The sequence below is a fragment of the Ruditapes philippinarum genome, unplaced genomic scaffold (assembly GCF_026571515.1).
Source record: "Ruditapes philippinarum isolate M1 unplaced genomic scaffold, ASM2657151v2 ctg1430_1_1_1_1, whole genome shotgun sequence".
In the NCBI taxonomy this organism is placed as follows: Eukaryota; Metazoa; Mollusca; class Bivalvia; order Venerida; family Veneridae; genus Ruditapes; species Ruditapes philippinarum.
Genome location: NW_026865935.1, coordinates 44843 through 65411, shown reverse-complemented (window position 1 = coordinate 65411; position 20569 = coordinate 44843). Strand labels below are relative to the sequence as shown.

At 34.3% G+C, this 20569-nt stretch overlaps 1 protein-coding gene across 8 annotated transcripts in view; it reads left to right on the top strand.

Annotated features, from left to right (window-relative positions):
- Positions 1–20569, top strand: part of LOC132730785 (multiple epidermal growth factor-like domains protein 6) — a 107696-nt gene that overhangs the window by 61079 nt on the left and 26048 nt on the right. For 4 of the 8 annotated variants that reach the window (XM_060716795.1, XM_060716790.1, XM_060716793.1 and 1 more), the window contains 6 exons: positions 1440–1568; positions 3099–3227; positions 13146–13232; positions 14984–14998; positions 18705–18815; positions 19244–19390. In XM_060716795.1, the coding sequence (XP_060572778.1) occupies positions 1440–1568; positions 3099–3227; positions 13146–13232; positions 14984–14998; positions 18705–18815; positions 19244–19390 (618 nt within the window). The remainder of the gene's footprint in view (positions 1–1439; positions 1569–3098; positions 3228–13145; positions 13233–14983; positions 14999–18704; positions 18816–19243; positions 19391–20569) is intronic. The other 4 variants (XM_060716797.1, XM_060716792.1, XM_060716798.1 and 1 more) reach the window with 4 other exon arrangements.

The window sequence follows — 20569 nt, the reverse complement described above, 5'->3', positions numbered from 1 at the left end:
TGATCAATGCTGGTTCACATTTCATATCGTCTGCTTTTAAGAAAATGTCGGGCTCTTCGTCGTCGTTGTCGTGGTGCAAAAACATTAATGTAGCCTATTATTCAATCATTTTTAAGTTATAATGAAACTTGGAATACTTGCTTAGACAAGAGGCATAATTCTTAAACCATTTCTTTGACCCTCTTTAACTTAGATTTTTGTCAAAATTGGTTGCACTTAACAGACAGCGTTAGCACGGTATGCTCTTGTTTAATTCTAAAAGTTCATTTTATCCGATTAAATTTCATATTTAGTTGAAACTATGGCATTAAAGCAGCACGCCTCCAGATTCATGTTAATTTTCATGAAAATTTTGGAAATGTATTTAAAAGTAAAATACTGTGAGGTGAACAAATAAAGTAATTTACATATTGCAATCGGCACTTACAATCCAAGAAAATTACCAAAAAGTGGTCAACATATGCAAAAACAGCCCTTACTGCGTTAGTAACGCAGTAGAAATATGGTGATAAAATACTGCAAAATCAGTCTTAAACCGCACATAACATGTAAAATATAATTTGGATCTTCAATATTTTTACCTTTCTTAAATTTTTACTACATTTTTCTCAATATTGATTTTCTTAAAAAAAATTTGACTCATCTGGAGGTGTGCAGCTTTAAATAGAATAAACGAATTTTAAGTTGAAATAGTTTTAGAAAAAAATCACTATAGGAAAGATGAAAGGCCGTGCAGAATGGTGATGACGATATAAACAGTGGTATCTACATGTATTATGTTAACATTGAAAGACTGCTCACTGATCAGAGTTTAATATTTGTGTATCTGTTTCATCATAAATAATGAATAGTTAAAATATTACATACAATCTTAATCTTCATAACTACTGAAAGTCGACACTAGAAAATTACAACGTCGTGTGATCATTACATATTCACTTTCCAAAGCCTATAACGCATACTTGGTTTTTGACTGAATTAAGACCCTTTGTGAACTTTAAACAATTCTCGATTCTACATGTACATCGATCATCAGAACATCTGAATGTATTCACTTGAAACTTAATACAGTCTGAACTCAAGGCATGGATTTCGAATTAAATTTGGCCTTTTGTGCAATATCAATCTTCAAAACTGCTAAAGGTATCAAAATGAAACGTTATACATGAATGTACATGTATTTAGGATTATAATTGAAGGTCACAACGGCTATAACTCTTGGCATGGCATTTGAATGAAATATAGCCATCTGTGCACTAAAAAAATCTCTTGACGCCTATGGCATGTAATTTTGAATGAAATATTCATTTTTGTTAATTTCTGCCTTATCCGGGCTCTTGTTTTACTATCAAGCACTAACTATATAGTGTAGGGCGTGCTGTCCTCCTGACAGCCCTTGTTTCCTATATAATTTACTGTATAGTACTTTTCATTTTCAGCATGTTTACCCGGCACTTTTGGTGACCAATGCGACCAGACGTGCATGTGTTCTGAGGATGAACCTTGCTTTCACGTGACGGGACAATGTAAATGCCCACCTGGATACTTTGGGCCATCATGCGAACAATGTATGTATTTCCAATTATTATTACACTTTGGTTACTTGAATTGCTACATATATATGCATCATTTAAAAACTTTGAGAAATTACAATTCTGCATCAAATAGACGCTTATCAAATTCGCCGAAAATAGTTTACTTCCAGCTTGGAAAAAAGTTAGATGAAATGCTTATGCATCAAAGACTCAACAAAATACTGAAAAATAAATCACACGAGTTTGCATGCATCACTATCTCCTATATCACAGCAACAACACTAAATGATATTCCAATAACAAATGAAAAATATAACAATGACAAATGAAAAATATAACAAAAACAAATGAAAAATATAACAATAACAAATGAAAAAAATATAACAATAACAAATGAAAAATATAACAATAACAAATGAAAAAAATATAACAATAACAAATGAAAAATATAACAAAAATTGCAATCATATTTCAGATATATATATCAAATATGTTTCATGAATCTAGCTTAACATTTTCGTTGTTTTTGTTGTTTTATGGGGGGTACGGCAACGGAAAGAGAGAAACAGAAGCAGATATATAAACATTTAAATAAATTTGTTACTCTAATGACATGAATTGCTACCCTAATTTAGAACTTAGACATTAAAAATTCGATCTAAAAAGACTTATGTCTTATAAATTTGAAGCTGTCTTATAAAAGGTTTTTAATCAAACAATACAATGAAATTCAGCAACCATCACCAAGTTTACCATAATAATCAAGTCTGAAATAACAATGTATCTTTCACCGCCTTCCATAGGTGGAGCCAACTGATTTACCTTCTATGATATATTCAACTCGTCAGTTTTTAATTCTAAGATCTCAGTAAAAATATCTCAGTAGACATCCGTAAATTACAAATTGTCTTATCGCGTTTCTTCCAGACGCTGCACTCTTGTCAAGTGAGTCATGTGTATTTTCTTACTGTTATTGCCAGATTATGTTGATTACGGTAGGCCTATAAGTGAATAATTATCAGATCCTTTGATTACATTATACTTATAACGTCTACCGTGGTAAACATTACATTCGACGGTTTACCTCTATGTAGATTCTACTATCATCCTAAGGTGAATTAGATTTGCCTATTTATATAATAGGCTAAATATTATTTTTTAATTGGTTGTTATTTCGTTTAATGTAATAAGATATGAAAATTAAAACATGCTAAATAATTTTAAAAGGTATGAGAGTTTTTGTCTGTGTTTTTTCACGAACTAAAATCGCAATGTAATATACAAGACCAGAAGAAGAAAACATTGGCTGACGCCACAGATCGTTATATCCGACTCTCTGGTAAATGTTTAGAAGTAAGTCGGCAAACCTCATAACCGCTTTGAACAGCTACTAGATCTTGAGTCATTTTAATAATCCTCTTTGTTCCGCAGCCAGTGCAAGATCGTTGTAGATTGGATAAAGTAGTGGTTTCAGAAATGAATTCGTTTGTGAAATATACGGAATATTATAGTTCTAACACCTTCTCTAACACGATATTATACATTCAAACATGCACCTTACAGCTTGTTTACCTGGGACATTTGGACCTGAATGCCGCGGTGTATGTACATGCGGAAAGAATTTTGATTGTGACCACGTAACAGGCAGCTGCGTTTGTAATACAAGCTTAAAAGGGAAGAAGTGCAGAAAAGGTATTTTACCCTGCCCCAACACACATGCATGCACTCAGAGCAGAATCACATGATTTTGAAATATCAGAGAATTAATGACATTATAGTTTCAAAAGTAAATGCAACATGTATGCAACTGCTATACTTTTATCTAACGCCATTTTTATAGCTTTGGTTAATAGTTTAACAAGCTTAATCATAAAACTTGTTTCGTGTTAGTTTTAATTGACGTATTTGTACATGGTTGATTTAACAACAACGATTGTATGAATGATAACACTCAATTTCAATATGTAAAAATATAGGTTTCTTATTCGGACTGTAACTTTGTCATGCACGGAAAGATTCTTAAATTACCTAGCATAATATATGTCAACAAGACGACGTGTCGCGTCTAAGACCATTGTTCCTACCTTCAAGGTCAAGGCCACACAGTTTGAATGTACTCATTCTCACAAGAAGAATTTGTAGGTACACTTCCGTGTTTGGACTTTAACTTTGTCATGCATTAAAGGACTTTAAAATAACTTGGCACAAATGTCCACCACATCATGATGATGTGTCGCGTCTAAGGACTATGTCTACCCAAAAGGCCCAGTTTGAGGGAACACATGACGTGTCCGGACTGTAGCTTTGTCATGTGTCCAAGACCTTTGTCTCTACCTGCAATGTCAATTTGGTAACTTTGTTATGAATAACACTTCATTTCACAAAAACATATTACGCAATTAATTACTGTATCTCCTCTTTTAACTTAGCATATTGCTTTAAAATATTATGTAGTTTTTGCACTTAGTCTCAACATCTTTGTTACTGAAGGGATTGACTTTAGATTTGCATGTTATGTGGTGAAAAATTTGGATAGCTTTCTTGATGCTAATACAAATATATATTCATATCATAATTTTTTTATTATATTTGTGTGTCGCCTCTACATAGTAGTGGCGACATATGGGGATCACCTCTCCGTCGTCTCTCTTTCCGTCTCTCCGTCGGTCACAAAACTTGTCCCGACTAATCCTCAAAAACAACTGATGCAATTTCATCCAAACATTACAGGAATGATTCGTACCAAGTCTTGTTGTGCATATCGTCGACATTTTGCGATTCAATGTTTTTTGTCAGAGTTAAGGCCCTTTCATGATTTTTTAATTTTTAAAGTTCGTCCGGACTACTACTCTTATACCACTTAAGCAATTTCAATGAAACTTTACAGGATTAATCTGTAGCTCAAGTACTTGCGCATAATAAACGGGTTATCCGGTCGAATTGTTTTTGGCCGAGTTATGGCCCTTGAATAGAAAAGGTGTTTTTGTGTGTTGCCAGCTACATAGCATCTTGTCCGGATTTCTTTAAAACATTACAAAAAAATCAGTACTAAATCTAGTTGTGCATATTATCGGATTTTTCTGGTTCAATGTTTTTGTCAGAGTTATAGCCCTTTAATTATTTTATGCCCCCCCCCCCCTTCGAAGAAGAGGGGGTATATTGTTTTGCTAAAGTCGGTCGGTCGGTCGGTCGGTCGGTCTGTCCGTCGGTAGACCACATGGTTTCCGCTGATAACCTTAAAAATATGTATCAGAAAGTCTTCATATTTCACATACTGATTGGTCATAACTAGAAGATGGCTACTATTGATTTTGGGGTTACTTGGTCAAAGGTCAAGGTCACAGGGGCCTTAAATGTCAGAATGGTTTCCGCTGATTGTCTTGAAAACTATTCATGACAAAGTCTTCATATTTTACACAGTGATTGGTCATGATTAGTAGATGACCCCTATTGATTTTGACATCACTAGGTCAAAGATTAAGGTCACAGGGGCCTTAAATGTCAGAATTGTTTCCGATAATTATCTTCGATACTATTCATCACAAAATCTTCATATGTCACATTCTGATTGGTCATAACTTGTAGATGACCTCTATTGATTTTTGGGTCACGAGGTCAAAGGTCAAGGTCACAGGGGCCTTGAATGTTATTATGGTTTCCGCTCATTATCTTGAAAGCTATTTATCATAAAGTCTTCATAATTCACATAGTGATTGGTCATAACAAGTAGATGACCACTACTGATTTTTTGGTAACCAGCTCAAAGATCAAGGTCACCGGGCTCAAATGTCAAAATGGTTTCCGCTAAGTATCTTGAAAACTATTTATCACAAAGTCTTCATATTTCTCATTTTGATTGTTTATAACTATTAGATAACCCCTATTGATTTTAGGGTAACTAAGTTAAAGGTCACAGGTGCCTTAAATGTCAGAATGGTCTCCGTTTATTATCTTGACAAACTATTTAAATTCACATATTGATATTGGTCATTACTAGTAGATGTGCCCTATTGATATAAGGATCACTATGTCAAAGGTTAAGGTCACAGGGGCCTTGAATGCCAGAATGGTTTTCGCTCATTATCATGAAAACTATTTATCACAAAGTCTTCATATTTCACTTATTGAATAGCCATATGTAGTAGATGACCCCTATTGATTTTGGGATCACTTGTTTAAAGGTTAAGGTCACAGGGGCCTTAAATGTTAATATGGTTTCTGCTTATTACCTTGAAAACTTTTTATCACAAAGTCTTTATATTTCACATATTTATTAGTCATAATGGGCTCATAAGTTCTTGATTGATTATAACTAGTAGGTTTTTTTTCTTTTTCCCTTAACTGAACTATTTATGGCAAGTTTCTATAACAAAATTACCAATAATGTAAGTAAAGGGCTAGAATGGGGGGCATATATGTCGTTCCACATTTCTTGTTACTTTTAAAGATTGTCCTGACTACACCACTAGTACAATTTCAATGAAACTTTTCATAATTGATTGGTAGTTCAAGTACTTGTGAATATTACATGGGTTTTCCGTTTGAATGGTTTTGGCCGAGTTATGGTCCTTCAATAAAAGGGTGTTAATAAAGTTTGTCCGGACTACTACTCAAACCACCTATACAATTTCAATGAGACTTTACAAAATTGATTGGTAGCTCAAGTTCTTGAACAAAATCTACAGGTTTTCCGCTTGAATGTTTTTTGGCTGAATTATAGCACTTCAATAAAAAGTGTTTTTTTTCCCCCGATGGGTGAGCATATAGTCGCGGCTTTATCCGCTTTTCTTGTCCGGGACATAACTCTGAAACATCAAAAGGTATCAACATGAAACTTTGTAGGTAGATCTCATTGGGTATATGTGCAGTGCACAAGAATTGTAACTCTGTCTCTCCTAATTTTGGAGTTTATTGCCCTTTGTTCATTTTTATGCCCCCACAATGTGGGAGCATATAGCGTTGCACTTGTCCGTCCGTCCGTCCGTCAGTCCGTCCGTCCCGAAATCTTGTGAACGCAACTCCTCTTAAACCGGATGACAGATTTTGCTTAAACTTACAGGGATGAACAACCTTAATGTGTAGATGGTAGTAAAGGAAGGAATTTTCGCTGCGACCCAATTTAACAGAATTATGGCCCTTTGTTGATTTTTTCACTAGATACTATGTAGAAATTTTGTGAACGCAACTCCTCTTAAACCGGATGGCAGATTTTGCTTAAACTTACAGGGATGGACAACCTTAATGTGAAGATGGTAGTAAAGGAAGGAATCTTTGCTGCGACCAAATTTAACAGAATTATGGCCCTTTGTTGATTTTTAGTTTTCAACTTGTGGCACATGTAGTCCAAAAAATATTTGACCTAGAGTCATAAAATTGACAGAACAGTGGCGTGTGGGGGCATCCGTGTCCTATGGACACATTTCTAGTTTACACTGAACTTTGTCCGGGACATAACTCTGAAACAATAAGAGATATCAACATGAAATTTTGAAGGTAGATGGATCAGCAGTGCACAAGAACCGTAACTCTGCCTTGCCTAATTTTGGAATAATTGCCCTTTGTTCATTTGTACACTTTGAACTTTGTCTGGGACATAACTCTGAAACTATAAGAGATATCAACATCAAACTTTGTAGGTAGACAGATCCCATTGAGTAGAAGTGCAATGCAAAAGAACCATAATTCTGCCTTGTCTGATTTTGAAGTTATTGCCCTTTGTTCATTTGTACACTTTGAACTTTGTCCGGGACATAACTCTGAAATCATAAGACTATCAACAAGAACCTTGGAGGTAGATAGATGTCATTAAATAGAAGTGCAGTGCAAAAGAACCATTCCTCTGTCTTGCCTAATTTTGGAGTTATTGCACTTTGTTCATTTTTACATTTTGAACTTTGTCCGGGACATAACTCTGAAAGTATAAAAATTATCACTATGAAACTTTGTAGGTAGATAGATCTCATTAAATTGATGTGCAAAAGAACCATTACTCTGCCTTGCTTCAGTTTGGAGTTATTGTCCTTTGTTCATTTTTACACTTTAGACATTGTCCAGGACATAGCTGTGTAAGTATAAGAGACAATTTGTAGGTAGATAGATCTCATTTGTCAGATGTGCAGTTCAAAAGAACTATAACTCTGCCTTGCATATTTTTGGAGTTATTGCCCTTTGTTCATTTGTACACTTTGAACTTTGTTCGGAACATAACGCTGACACTATAACAGATATGAACATCAAACTTTGTAGATAGATAGATCTTATTGGGTGAATGAGCAGTGCTAAAGAGCCGTGACTTTGCCTTGCCTGATTTTTGAGTTATTGCCCTTTGTTCATTTTTCACTTTGAACTTTGTTCGGGACGTACCTATGATACTATAGAAAAAATCAACATGAAACTTTGTTGGTAAATAGATCTCATTGCGTAGATATGCAATACAAAGTAACCGCAACTCTGCCTGCCTTACCTATTTTTGGAGTTATTGCCCTTTTTCAATTTTACACTGTGAACTTTGTCTGGGACATTACTGTAAGACTACAAGAGATATCAAGAGAAAACTTAGACAGAAGATAGATTTCAGTGGGCAGAAGTGCAGTGCAAAGAACAGTAACTCTGCTTTGGGAACTTTGTCCTGGACGTAACCCTGAAACTACAAGAGCTTTACTTTTCTGTGTCCAAAACCTATTCGTGGAGCATCACCCGGTTCAACCGGCTCTTGTTTTGTGTTGCTAGCAACACAGAAGCTTGTTTGGACTACTCCGCAAAAACTACTGGTGCAATTTCATCAAAAATCAATACCATGTCTAGTTGTGCATCTCCTCAACATTTTTCGATTCAATGATTTTTGTCAGAGTGGCCCTGTAACACCGCACTTTGGGGTCAAACGCACTTTGGGGTCCGACCCCAAAGTGCGTTACGTACTTTGGGGTCCGACCCCAGAGTGCGTTACGCACTTTGGGGTCCAATTTCGACCCCAAAGTGCGTTAAACAGGTACATATGCATTTTTTAATATCAGGCAAACGACCGCACTTTGGGGTCATAGAAAATTAATGTTCGTTATGTTTTAGATAATATATTGTAGTCAAAGCCAATGGTAAACAAAAAATCAATGTATTAAATAGACACAAAACATGTGCCCTGAAAATTATAGTAGAATCAATAGGTGATTAGTAAGTGAAGAACTTTCACCAAATAAATCACCAAATAAAGAATTTGTATCAATTATTAAGCTTAAAAAATTTTTTCTCAAATTTTCCATTTATTTTAAATGAATGTACACCTTTCATTAACTCCATTGTTTTTAGCTAAATGCATTATTTTCCCGTTTTTTATTTACACATTTTATAGAAATATGATAGTCTTAGCATAGACAAAGGTATAAATTCTGGGAAATCTTAGTAACACATTTCAGTAAAAAATGTGCCTGATAATATGTTGAAAGAGCCATTTATTTAGCTAAATGTGACATATAAGAAACTTGACTAGGTGTAGATGCGGCTTTAAGTAGTAGTCCGTACAGGCAGTACTAAAAATATCAACTATTTAAGTAGTCGCACATTAAGAACGGAGCTTCAGAATAATGTAAAATTCTCACTGGGGGTATAGAGGGGATTGTTGGGTATCGATCCCCCGAGGGTTAAAAATAACGGTTTAAAGGCCCATTATTCTTTTATTTGTTTTTCTTAAAAGTTTTTTAATTTTGATGTTCTTCTATATTATCCAAAAAATACACATTGGCCAATTATTTGAACCATCTTTTTCATCTGTTGCTTTTTGGCAATGATGAGTACAGTTATAGTGAATTAGTACCGTACAGTGTTTTGACTACTTTTATGACAAATAATTTCACATTTATCGCTACTTTATTCAGGTAACAAGCATCTTACATTTCTCCGATACTATCATTTTAACATTATAAAATTCATGTTTGCTCTTTCTAAAGAAGTATGTAAAATTTCCCATAAAAGCCTCTGGCGAACGGTTGTTACGGAGCTTACAAATACAAGTATTATTTGGCATAAAAGTGACATTTGCATTTTTTTAATACTTGTTTTTTGTTTTTCGTACACATTTTTTGTTCGTTTGTCGTACATTTTTTTTTTAGTTTTGAATACATACTTTTTTTTAGTTTTGCATACATATTCTTTTTTAGTTTGCATACATATTTTATTAAAGTTTTGCATACATATTCTTTTTTAGTTTGCATACATATTTTATTTTATTTTTTTGTACATATTTTATTTTTGTTTTTTTCGTACATATTTTTTACATGACGCCATTTGCAAAGTAGATGTTTGGATAATTACGCCATTTGTAAAACAGCATTTTCAAACACTTCGCCATCTGTAAATTACAGACCCCATTTGCAAATACCAACATTTTCATTTTTGGATGTAGCAAAAAAATAACAACACTTTTTAGTATATATATTTTGCATATGGTCTCGATGTGGTTAACATTTGACACAAGGTGCCTTAAAATCCTTCATGGGGTTTAGGAGATAAGGAGCGGACATGAAACCCAAGTCTTTATCCTTTGACCTGTAGGTGTGACCCCGACTTCGAGCCGGCACACCTGGCATATAAGTTCTGCACATTATCTGGATGTGCTAAAGAATTGACCCAAGTTTTATAAAAATCCCTCAAAGCTTTAAGCATTTTTTCTAAATCAGTAAAATATAAGGACCTATTTAGATCTTTTATTGTGCATAATTGTAATACACCAGTCATTTGTAACCACCTCCTTTGCCCCCATGGGAGTGCGGGTTAAAAAGAATCATGTTTTGACATTTGCGCTGTTCTGGGGCATAAGGCAGGAATGTTATTATCTGAGTATCCCCCGCAGGGCGAAGATTTTACCAGTGGTCGGCTTGGTTAAAAGTCAATGCCCCCCTCCCCCCGCTATTCTCAGGGGGTGGGGTTGAGTGGTGCATATTCATGGAAAAATAACTGATCACCAATCAACAGCACTTTCCAAATAGACACTTATATAATAGTATAAAATAATTTTAAAAAAAATTATATTAAATACATATATTTTAAAAAATGGGCCGAAAAGGGTCGGCCGAAACCAGACTTGCCCGGCCCAAAACAATTGGGCCGATTCCAAAAATGGGCCGAAATGTGACCAAATCACTGTGCTACTTTTATACTCAACTATGGGCTGTTATGAGATATGAAGGCTGTTTTGATGGGCTAAAATATGTACGGAAAACAAAAATAAAATATGTACGAAAAACAAAAATAAAATATGAATGCAAAACTAAAAAAAAATATGTATGCAAAACTGTAAAAAATATGTATGCAAAACTAAAATAATATATGTATACAAAACTAAAAACAAAAAAATGCAAATGTCACTTTTATGCCACCGTAATTTTGTTATATGAACACAATTTTTAGATAAGCATAAAGTATTGACCGTCATCTTGAACTCCACCTCAAATATTTCAATGTCGCAGATCGAAAATAAGTCAGTACTCCGTATTTAAGCAGAACTCAGATGACACCTTTAGACCTCTGGAACCCAAAGTGCGTTGATATGTAGCATATTAACGCACTTTGGGGTCAATTTCTCGATTTTGACCCCAAAGTGCGTTGAACCCCAAAGTGCGGTGCGAAGTTTAACGCACTTTGGGGTTGGACCCAAAAGTGCGTTTGACCCCAAAGTGCGGTGTTACATGGCCCTTTAACTATTTTAATTTTTAAAATTTGCACGGACTACTCCTCTCATACAACTTATGCTATTTCAATGTAACTTTACAGGATTGGTCGATAGCTCAAGTACTTGCGCATTTTATACGGGTTTTCCGGGCTTTTATTTGGCTTTTCAAAATGCCGGATTAAAATTTCTTCTGCTTACTTACGAGAACGTTATATTCCTAATATTCCAAAATAAACTTTAAAACGCAAACAAAAATAGACCAATTCTAATTTGACTTTAATATTTACAATTCGCTAACGTTTCTACAGAAAAAATAACCGGACATGACGTCAAGTTATATCTAAGCTAACTTTGGCGGACAAAAAATCAGTTTTTAGCTCACCTGTCAAAAAGTGAAAGGGTGAGCTTTTGTAATCGATTTTCGTCTGGCGTCTGTCCGTCCGTTCGTCCGTAAGTAAAACTTTTACTTTAAATGACATCTCCTCATTAACTACTAAGCCAAACTTCACAGAAATGTTCCTTTGATGGTCACCTTTAAAAATTGTTCAAATAATTTAATTCCATGCAGACCTCTGGTTGCCATGGCAACCAAAAGAAAAATAAAAACTTTAAATACCTTCTTTTAAAAAACCAAAAGAGCTAGAACTTAGGTATTTGGCATGAAACATCTTCTAGTGAGTGTCTACCAAGTTTGTTCAAATAAAAGCCCTAACGTCAAAATTGGCCCGCCCAAGGGGGTCTTTGATTTTCCCTACATGCATATAGTAAATACTTATAGTAAAAAATCAATCTTCTTTTAAAGAACCCAAAGAGCTAGAGCTAAGATATTTAGCATGAAACATGTTCTAATGGGTGTCTACCAAGTTTGTACAAAAAAGAGCCATGGGGTCAAAATTGGCTCCGCCCGGGGTCATTGATTTTCCTTATATATGTAAACCAAAAAATTAAAAAATCTTCTTTTAAAAAACTCAAATAGCTACAGTTTAGATATTAAGCATGAAACATCTTCTAGTGAGTGTCTACAAAGTTTGTTCAAAAATAAAAGCCCTGGGGTCAAAATTGGCGCCGCCCCAGGGGTTTCATTTTTTTAACTATATATGTATAGTAAAAACTTAAAAAATCTTCTTTTGAAAAAATCCTAGAGCTAGAGCTAAGATGTTTAGCATGAAACATCTTCTAATGAGTGTCTACCAAGTTTGTTCAAATAAAAGCCCTTGGATTAAAATTGGCCCCGCCGGGATGGGATCATTGATTTTCCTATTATATGTGTATAGTAAAATCTTAAAAAATCTTCTTTTAAAAAACCCAAAAAGCTAGAGTTTAGATACTAATCATGAAACACCATCAAGTGCGTGTTTACCAAGTTTGTTCAAATAAAAACCCTGGGGTAAAAATTGGACCGGCGGGGGTGTCATTGTTTTCCCTATATGTGTGTAGTTAAAACTCAAAATCTTCTTTTAAAAAAACTCAAAGAGCTGGAGCTAAGATATTTAGCATGAAACATCTTCTAATGGGTGTCTACCAAGTTTGTTCAAATAAAAGCCCTGGGGTTGAAATTGGCCCCGTCCCGGGGGGGGGGGGCTTTTATACTGGTGAGCGACATCAGGGCCATCATAGCCCTCTTGTTTACAGAAAACGGTGACCTATTTTCATGAAAACAAAACGCTGAATATCTGTCTTTATGAACGAAAAAGAAAACACAAAAAACAGTGAAAATACTCTAATAATTGCCTTACAAAGGTTGTATCAGAGAGAAATGCAATGTGAAGCAGTTTATAGATTACATCATAAGTCTTGTTTGTATAATTATAACTAATTATATGCTTACAGGCATTTACTAATTTGTTTTGCATTCAATCATATAATATTTAATCTTTTATTATATATAGACGCTTTTCAATTATATAATTATTTATAACTATATCATCTATTATGACAATGTCAACTAGCAAAAACAAGAAGGGAAAAGCAGGCTCGGAAGGGAAAAATGAAGTCTGGATTTTGGCAAGAATTACTTACTAAGAATCTTGTTGCAGGTAAGCATTCGTTTTCATGTTAATTTTTATAGCTTTAACATATTTACGATTGAAACAATTTAATCTTGTTGATTTAGTGTTTACAGAAATAAATTATTTAAATATCCAAATATTTTAGTCATTTTATTCAGAAAAAGAAACTTTTAGATTGGACGTTTGTAGAAATAAATGACAGTTTTATAGAAAAAAGATTGAGGACAGTATTTTACATGTAGATATAACATTTATAGAAAAGATAGCTTGTGGGGTGAACAAATAGCTTTTGGTAGCAAAAATGCTTTTAGTGTTTTAAAGATCAAAGAACTGTCAGATTAAATTCAATTTAACATCAACGTTGGTCACCAATTATGATATCACTGCTTCCGCCACCGCTGCTGTCGCTGCTTATTTCCCTTCCTGTTAACACATTACTGAAATGTGTTGGAACACTTAACGTTCCATGAGATTTTTTTTTCTAAAACAATCACCTCGACTTGAGCATATTTCTTTTCGGCTCAACTTTTGTGATGGCAAGTCGTCCGTCGGTCGTCTTTGTCTACAATTTTTTTCACCTAAATCTCTTACTACTCTACAAGTTGAATTTTGGACACTTTCAAAATAAATTATCCTTTGGCGTGCAGAATTACCTTACGGACCTATACAAAGAAGTTAAATCCTGCGATCAAAAATGACACAATCCAGAGTGCCACTTATAATTCTGAAGCCCTAGGAAAGTTATTAGGGCATATACCGGTTTGAGGATGTACCGTCCGAAAGGATATCTTGTCGTCTGTGTGTCTGTAGACACAATCTTGTGTCCTACACCGCTCAACCAATTATTGAAAAATTCAATTTGACCCATAAATGACTTTGAGTTGCAGAAAGTTTGTTCCATGACTGCCAATGCTTGTCTGAATGGCTGAATTTTAAAAGCTTTACATAAAAGGAAGTAAAGGGAGGTATTTTATGTTAAATTTTACATATTTCTACAAAATTTATATAAATCATGCTCCTAGGGTCAATTTTGGCCCTGCCCCAGGGGTCACTTAAGTAGAAAAACTTATTTACATGTATTCTTATGTAAAGCTACAATGTCCAGAACTTAGTTATTTGGCATGTATCATTACCTACAAAAAACTTACAATAGTTACAATAAATCATTTCACTGGTTTAACAAAATCCTCTACCTGATGGGTCTCACGAAATTTATATGTACATAGATTTTTATAAGGTACAAGTCATAATAGTATTTTCCTCCAACCTACAACGTGAGATACGAGTATTTAGCATGCAGCATATCTTTGTGGGCTTTATAAAAGTAGAATTATCACTTTTGTATAAAACAATATTTTGTGCTTTTGAATTTCTGGTTTAATAATATTTGTAGTTTTCTTAAAATTTTAAATCATTTAGAAACCAACACTATTGTTGTTTTCAGTCAGTAAAACTAGAAACTTGAACTCTAACCGTAGCTTATAACACTATTGATCAGTTTTCTTAATTTTTGTATGAATAGAGATCTCACTCACTATTATATTGATAATTGAAATAAAACATGTTCCGGACAAGTGTAATAAATGGGTCTCGTCTCTAATGTAAAAAATTATTTTGATTAATTAAAATTTGTGATTACTTAAAACAAATTTGCATCCAGGCGCCTTTGCAGTGCTCTTGTTCATGTTTGTTTGTATGTTGAAATATGATATTATGATAATGTTTTGTCCAATCTTGCCTACAATGTTACAATAGTTTTACTATATCTATGATTGTAGAGGAACTACGGATAGGTAATATATATAAATGACAAGTAGTATGTTGTTTGTGATGCACGATTTGTTGTATGGTTCTGTTTGCAGTATTATAGTTCGTGAGTTAAATTATTAAACAAGACTTCTTACTACCGGAACTGTATACTTAGAAATTAACGATGTTTTAAAATAATATATTGTCACTTGTTGTAGAGTTTTATCATGAACGACATCTTCACCTCAACAACATAGTAGATTTTGATAAAACTGTGCCGCAATGATCATTAGGTAGTCTTTTTATTTAACACATCAATTAATTCCCGTCTGATAAACAGGATGGTAGCCAGAGATGTATATGAAAATTAGCTTTAAGTGATATTTTCTCCTGGCTAATTGGCCAATAGTGATGAAACTTTACAGGAATGCCCTTCCGTTTTCTTGAACAAGATGGCTGCCAAGCCTTACAAGAGGGCCATGATGACCCTTATATCGCTTACCTGATTATTGCTTAATGGAACAAGCAATATTGTTAACTATGAAAGAAAAACAGAAATAATGTTTAAATATTTAACTGATATCATAACATCTGATGTAGTGCAAATGTAAACAAGGTGTTTCCGTATTTGGGCTGTGTCGCCTAGTTTTTTGGCTAGAAATCATTTAAACAACCTTGCTTACAAATTTTCAAGATATTGAGGCTGAAAATATTACATTTATAGTGCTAAATTAGTTTTTCCATGTTTGAGCTATGTACCCAAGATGACCTATATTCAAAGTTGAACTAGAAATTGATATAACAATCTTTTTGACCAATTTGAAGGATATTTGGGCTCGAGTTACATTATTTTAGCTTTGAACTATTTTTTTTGCCCCCCAGATGACACATATTCGAACTTGGCCTAGAAATCATTAAAACAGCCTTTCTGACCAATTTCGACCAATTTCCAAGATTATTTGATCGGCACAGTACCCTCTAAGATTGTTAACACGATTTTTACCAATTTTGGCTAAGTAATCTTGTGTTTTACCCCAGATGACTCAATTTCCTGTACCTCTAAGCCACACCAATTAAAGTGAGTTCATATATGAAAATAGAGAAATTACAAATATGCATAGTTGTGTTCATGTATTGCGTGATCATTCATGTCAATCACCCAACAACATATATTTTAGCACATATTTTCCACATAAAAGTTATTTCCTTGAGTTATTTTCTTGCATTCTTGCTTTATATTAAAATCATTACTCCGATTTTATGTCTACATTTTTACTCTCGGCTTTAATTCATAACATCCGTGTTTGGCTGTACTTAGACTGGAAGAAAATGTAGCAGTTATTATGACGCTTTTTGTCGTACATATATGAGATCTTCATTTCTTTATTTTATTATTGAGATAAGTAACGTTATTTGTAATTAAACTGGAATATGAAAGCTTTCAACATATCTCGACATAATGAGTGAGCTTTTTATGATTAACTTATGTACTATTTGTTTGGGTGTAATTTTGTTGGACCATCTACATTAAGTTCATGTTTGACATGTTCTTTACGGTCAGTTAGAGCAGGGCAGGTAATTTAGACACTAGATTCGTGTCGAGGTAGATTTGTGTACATTCGTCAAAGCACAAATGACAATATTTTTCAATTTCCCTCGTAATTAATCAACTGTATATTCACATTATTGTAAAAAAAATGTTTAATTGAAAATGAATGCTGTAATGTCAGAAGATAATATAGTGTGAACAAGTTATATAAACAAATTATAATGACGATAAATATTTTAATTTTATTCAATAAAATGAGCATGGTAAATTATGTTTATAGTTAGACTCGCCATATTACGATTAAATGAGCACGTAGCATTATCAAATATTTTATGGGGCATGCGAATAAAATGATATAGGCCAGTGAGGGTTATTTATACTGTTAATACACGTGGTTAAGAAATTTGAAATTTGTACTGTTACAGGGTAACAGTATATAAATAACACATGGGTTTGTGGGTAACAGTAAAAATACCATCCCGAGGAAAATACTGTTACCCGAGGCGTAGCCGAGGGTAACAGTATTTTTTCGAGGGATGATATTTTTTACTGTTACTCACAAACCCATGTGTTATTTATTTTATTACCCCGAACAAAAGTAGATCTGAAATTGTTAACTTAACTCGTCTACGGTAAGTATCTTCCCCTTTGCCCCTAGTTTTTATTTCTTTGATTACCCCCCCCCCCCCTCCCCGGTCTCCTGTCCCTTCCCATGTGCCCTTTGACTTTGTGGGCCTGTTGTTTGATCATTTATTTGTTTTCTTTAAATTCCTTATCAGTTACAATTTATGTATCATTTTAGTGATTTAACTGTCCGTGTCCTGTCCTGTTTTTTGTTTGCGGTCCGCCTGGGCTCCTTGCCACTGGTTCTTGTTGATGGGTTGTATGGGGGTTGCGTTCATTGAACGCCGCCTTTCCTTGTTGATCTTGTTTATCATATTTTAATCTTACTGTAACAAGAATAAACCAAGAGTAACAATAACTAAACTGTCCTAACCTTTTAAGCTTTAAGTGTACTTTAGGCCTACTTGAGAAGTTTTCTTTTTCTTTTATTCTTTAAGCAAGTGATGATATCTACTAGTCATAAACATACAATAAGCTGTGTTTTATTTAGAAAACAAAACACTAACCTTTGTAACAGTACAAAATTCTTAGTCACGTGATACACTTGCATTAACAGTAAGAAAAACTCCCAGAGGCCTACAGGAAATTAACATTACGAAAAAAGTGAGGGGTAATAATATTTTTATGCCCCAACAAAGTGGGGAGCATATAGCGTTGCACTTGTCCGTCCGTCCGTACGTCTGTCCGTATAAGCCAGAGCTACATTATGGGGTTTGGTCTATTGTTCTCATAACAATAGATGTCTTTGATGTCATTCATTCCGTTTCTCTTGTGAGGTTATTCTCTGCATTGTGGGGTTAAAAAGAACAAAAGAAATAACAAAAGAAAACCCCATAATGTAGCTCTGGTATGAAGGTCCGTCCGTCCGTCCGTACGTCTGTCCGTACGTCCCGAAATCTTGTGAACGCAATTCCTCTTAAACAGGATGGCAGATTTTGTCTAAACTTCCAGGGATGAACAACCTTAATGTGTAGATGGTAGTAAAGGAAGGAATTTTTGTTGCGACCAAATTTAACAGAATTATGGCCCTTTGTTGATTTTTTCACTATGTACAATATAGAAATTTTGTGAATGCAACTCATCTTTAACCGGATGGCAGATTTTGCTTAAACTTCCAGGGATGAACTTCCTTAATGTCTATATGGAAGTAAAGGAAGGAATTTTTGCTGCGACCAAATTTAACAGAATTATGGCCCTTTGTTGATTTTTTCACTATATACCATATATATGTTGTCAGTGGGGGCATCCGTGTCCTTTGGATACGGTTCTAGTTTTAACTCACATGGTCTATTTTCTTAAGAAAATAAAATCATAAAAAATCATCACAGTTATTGTTCGGGATAATTAAATAAATAACACATGGGTTTGTGAGTAACAGTAAATATATCATCCCTTGTAAAAATTAATAACACATGGGTTTGTGAGTAACAGTGAATATATCGTCCCTCGTAACGCCTCGGGTAACAGTATTTTCCTTGGATTCAATACCTAAAGGATTGCATAATACGCCGTAAAAATCAGTATTCTTAGACAGTGATACATACTTAAACAAAGCAGAATAATTTGTCACTATTTAGGTTGTAGCGAAGACGAGTATGGTCCTAATTGTGACAGACAATGTGAATGTGAGCGAGATTCCAAATGTGACGCAGTGAATGGAAAATGTTTATGTAATCAAGGATATGTAGGTATGTAGACCAATGTTTATGTAATCAATGATATGTAAACTACAGTGACGCTCTGAACGAAAAATGTTTATGTAATCAAAGATACATTTCGACCACTGCGAGCTCTGAATGGAAAATGTTTATGTAATCAAGGATATTTAGTTTTATAGACCCCCATTTTCGCTCTGAACGGAAAATGTTTATGATATCAAGGATATACCACTGTGACGCTTTGAACGAAAACAGTTTATGTAAGTTTAGTTATTAATATGAAAGACAGTGCCTAAAACGAGTTTGTTGAACACTGATGAAAAGCTACGATATACTCATCAAATATTCTTATACAATTCTCGATAAATAAAACTTCAACTAAGTGGCATGCAATTTTGTTTTCACTGTCATATGTAATATAAATGAAAATGATAGATTATTATTTTATACCATTGTAGGTTCAACATGTAAGCACGAGTGTCCAGAGGGAAGATTTGGCGACAATTGTACAAAGATTTGTGATTGTAGGAATGGTGCTCAATGCAGCAAGATAAACGGACATTGTAAATGTTTACCAGGATATAAGGGGGGAAAATGTGAAAAAGGTAAATCATTTCTTTTATTATCCCCCGCCGAAAATTTTCGGCGGAGGATATAGAAATAGTCTCCGTCCGTCCGTCCGTCCGACCTTCCGTCCGTCCGTCAGTCCTTCCGTCCGACATTTTTGTCCGGAGCATATCTCTAAAAGTATTTGAGTTATCAACTTGAAACTTCATAGGTGGATAGACCTCATTGAGGAGGAGTGCAGTGCACAAGAATGGTAACTCTTCCTTGCATGATTTTTGAGTTATTGCCCTTTGTTATTTTTCAAGATTGATTTTTGTCCAGAGCATAACTCCAAAAGCCTATGAGATATTAACATGAAACTTCATAGGTGCATAGATCTCACTCAGGAGGTGTGCAGTGCACAAGAATGATAACTCTACCTTTCATAATTTTTGAGTTATTGCCCTTTGTTATTTTTCATACCTAATTTTTCACCTATTTTTCATACCTAATTTTTCACCTGAGTGGAGTATAACTCAAAAAGTGTTTGAGATATCAACATGAAATGTCATAGGTGGATAGATCTTATTGAGGAGGAATGTTGTGCGCAAGAATGATAACTCTTCCCTATACAATTTTTGAGTTATTGCCCTTTGTTTTTTTTCATGCTATTTTGTCCAGAGCTTATCTCAAAAAGTATTTGAGGTATCAACTTGAAACTTCAAAGGTGGATGGATCTCATTGAGGAGGAGTGCAGTGCTTAAGAATGATAACTCTACCCAGCATTATTTTTTAGTTATTGCCCTTTGTTATTTTTCAAAATTAATTTTTGTCCAGAGCATAACTCAAAAAGCCTTTGAGATATCAAAATGAAACTTCATAGGTGCATAGATCTCACTCAGGAGGTGTGCACTGCATAAGAATGATAACTCTACCTTTTATAATTTTTGAGTTATTGCCCTTTGTTCTTTTTCATACTTAATTTTTCAATTCAATTTTTTTCTCAAAAAGTATTTGAGGTATCAACTTGAAACTTCATAGGTGGATAGATTTTACTGAGGAGGGATGCAGCACACAAGAATGATAACCTACCCTGCATTATTTTTCAGTAATTGCCCTTTGTTATTTTCAGCCATCAGTATTCACATCTGTAATCACTATAGCCATCAGTTTTCATTACCAAAAGATCTCTTAAAATGGAATTATTCCGCTCTACTACATATACATTCTTCCAATGA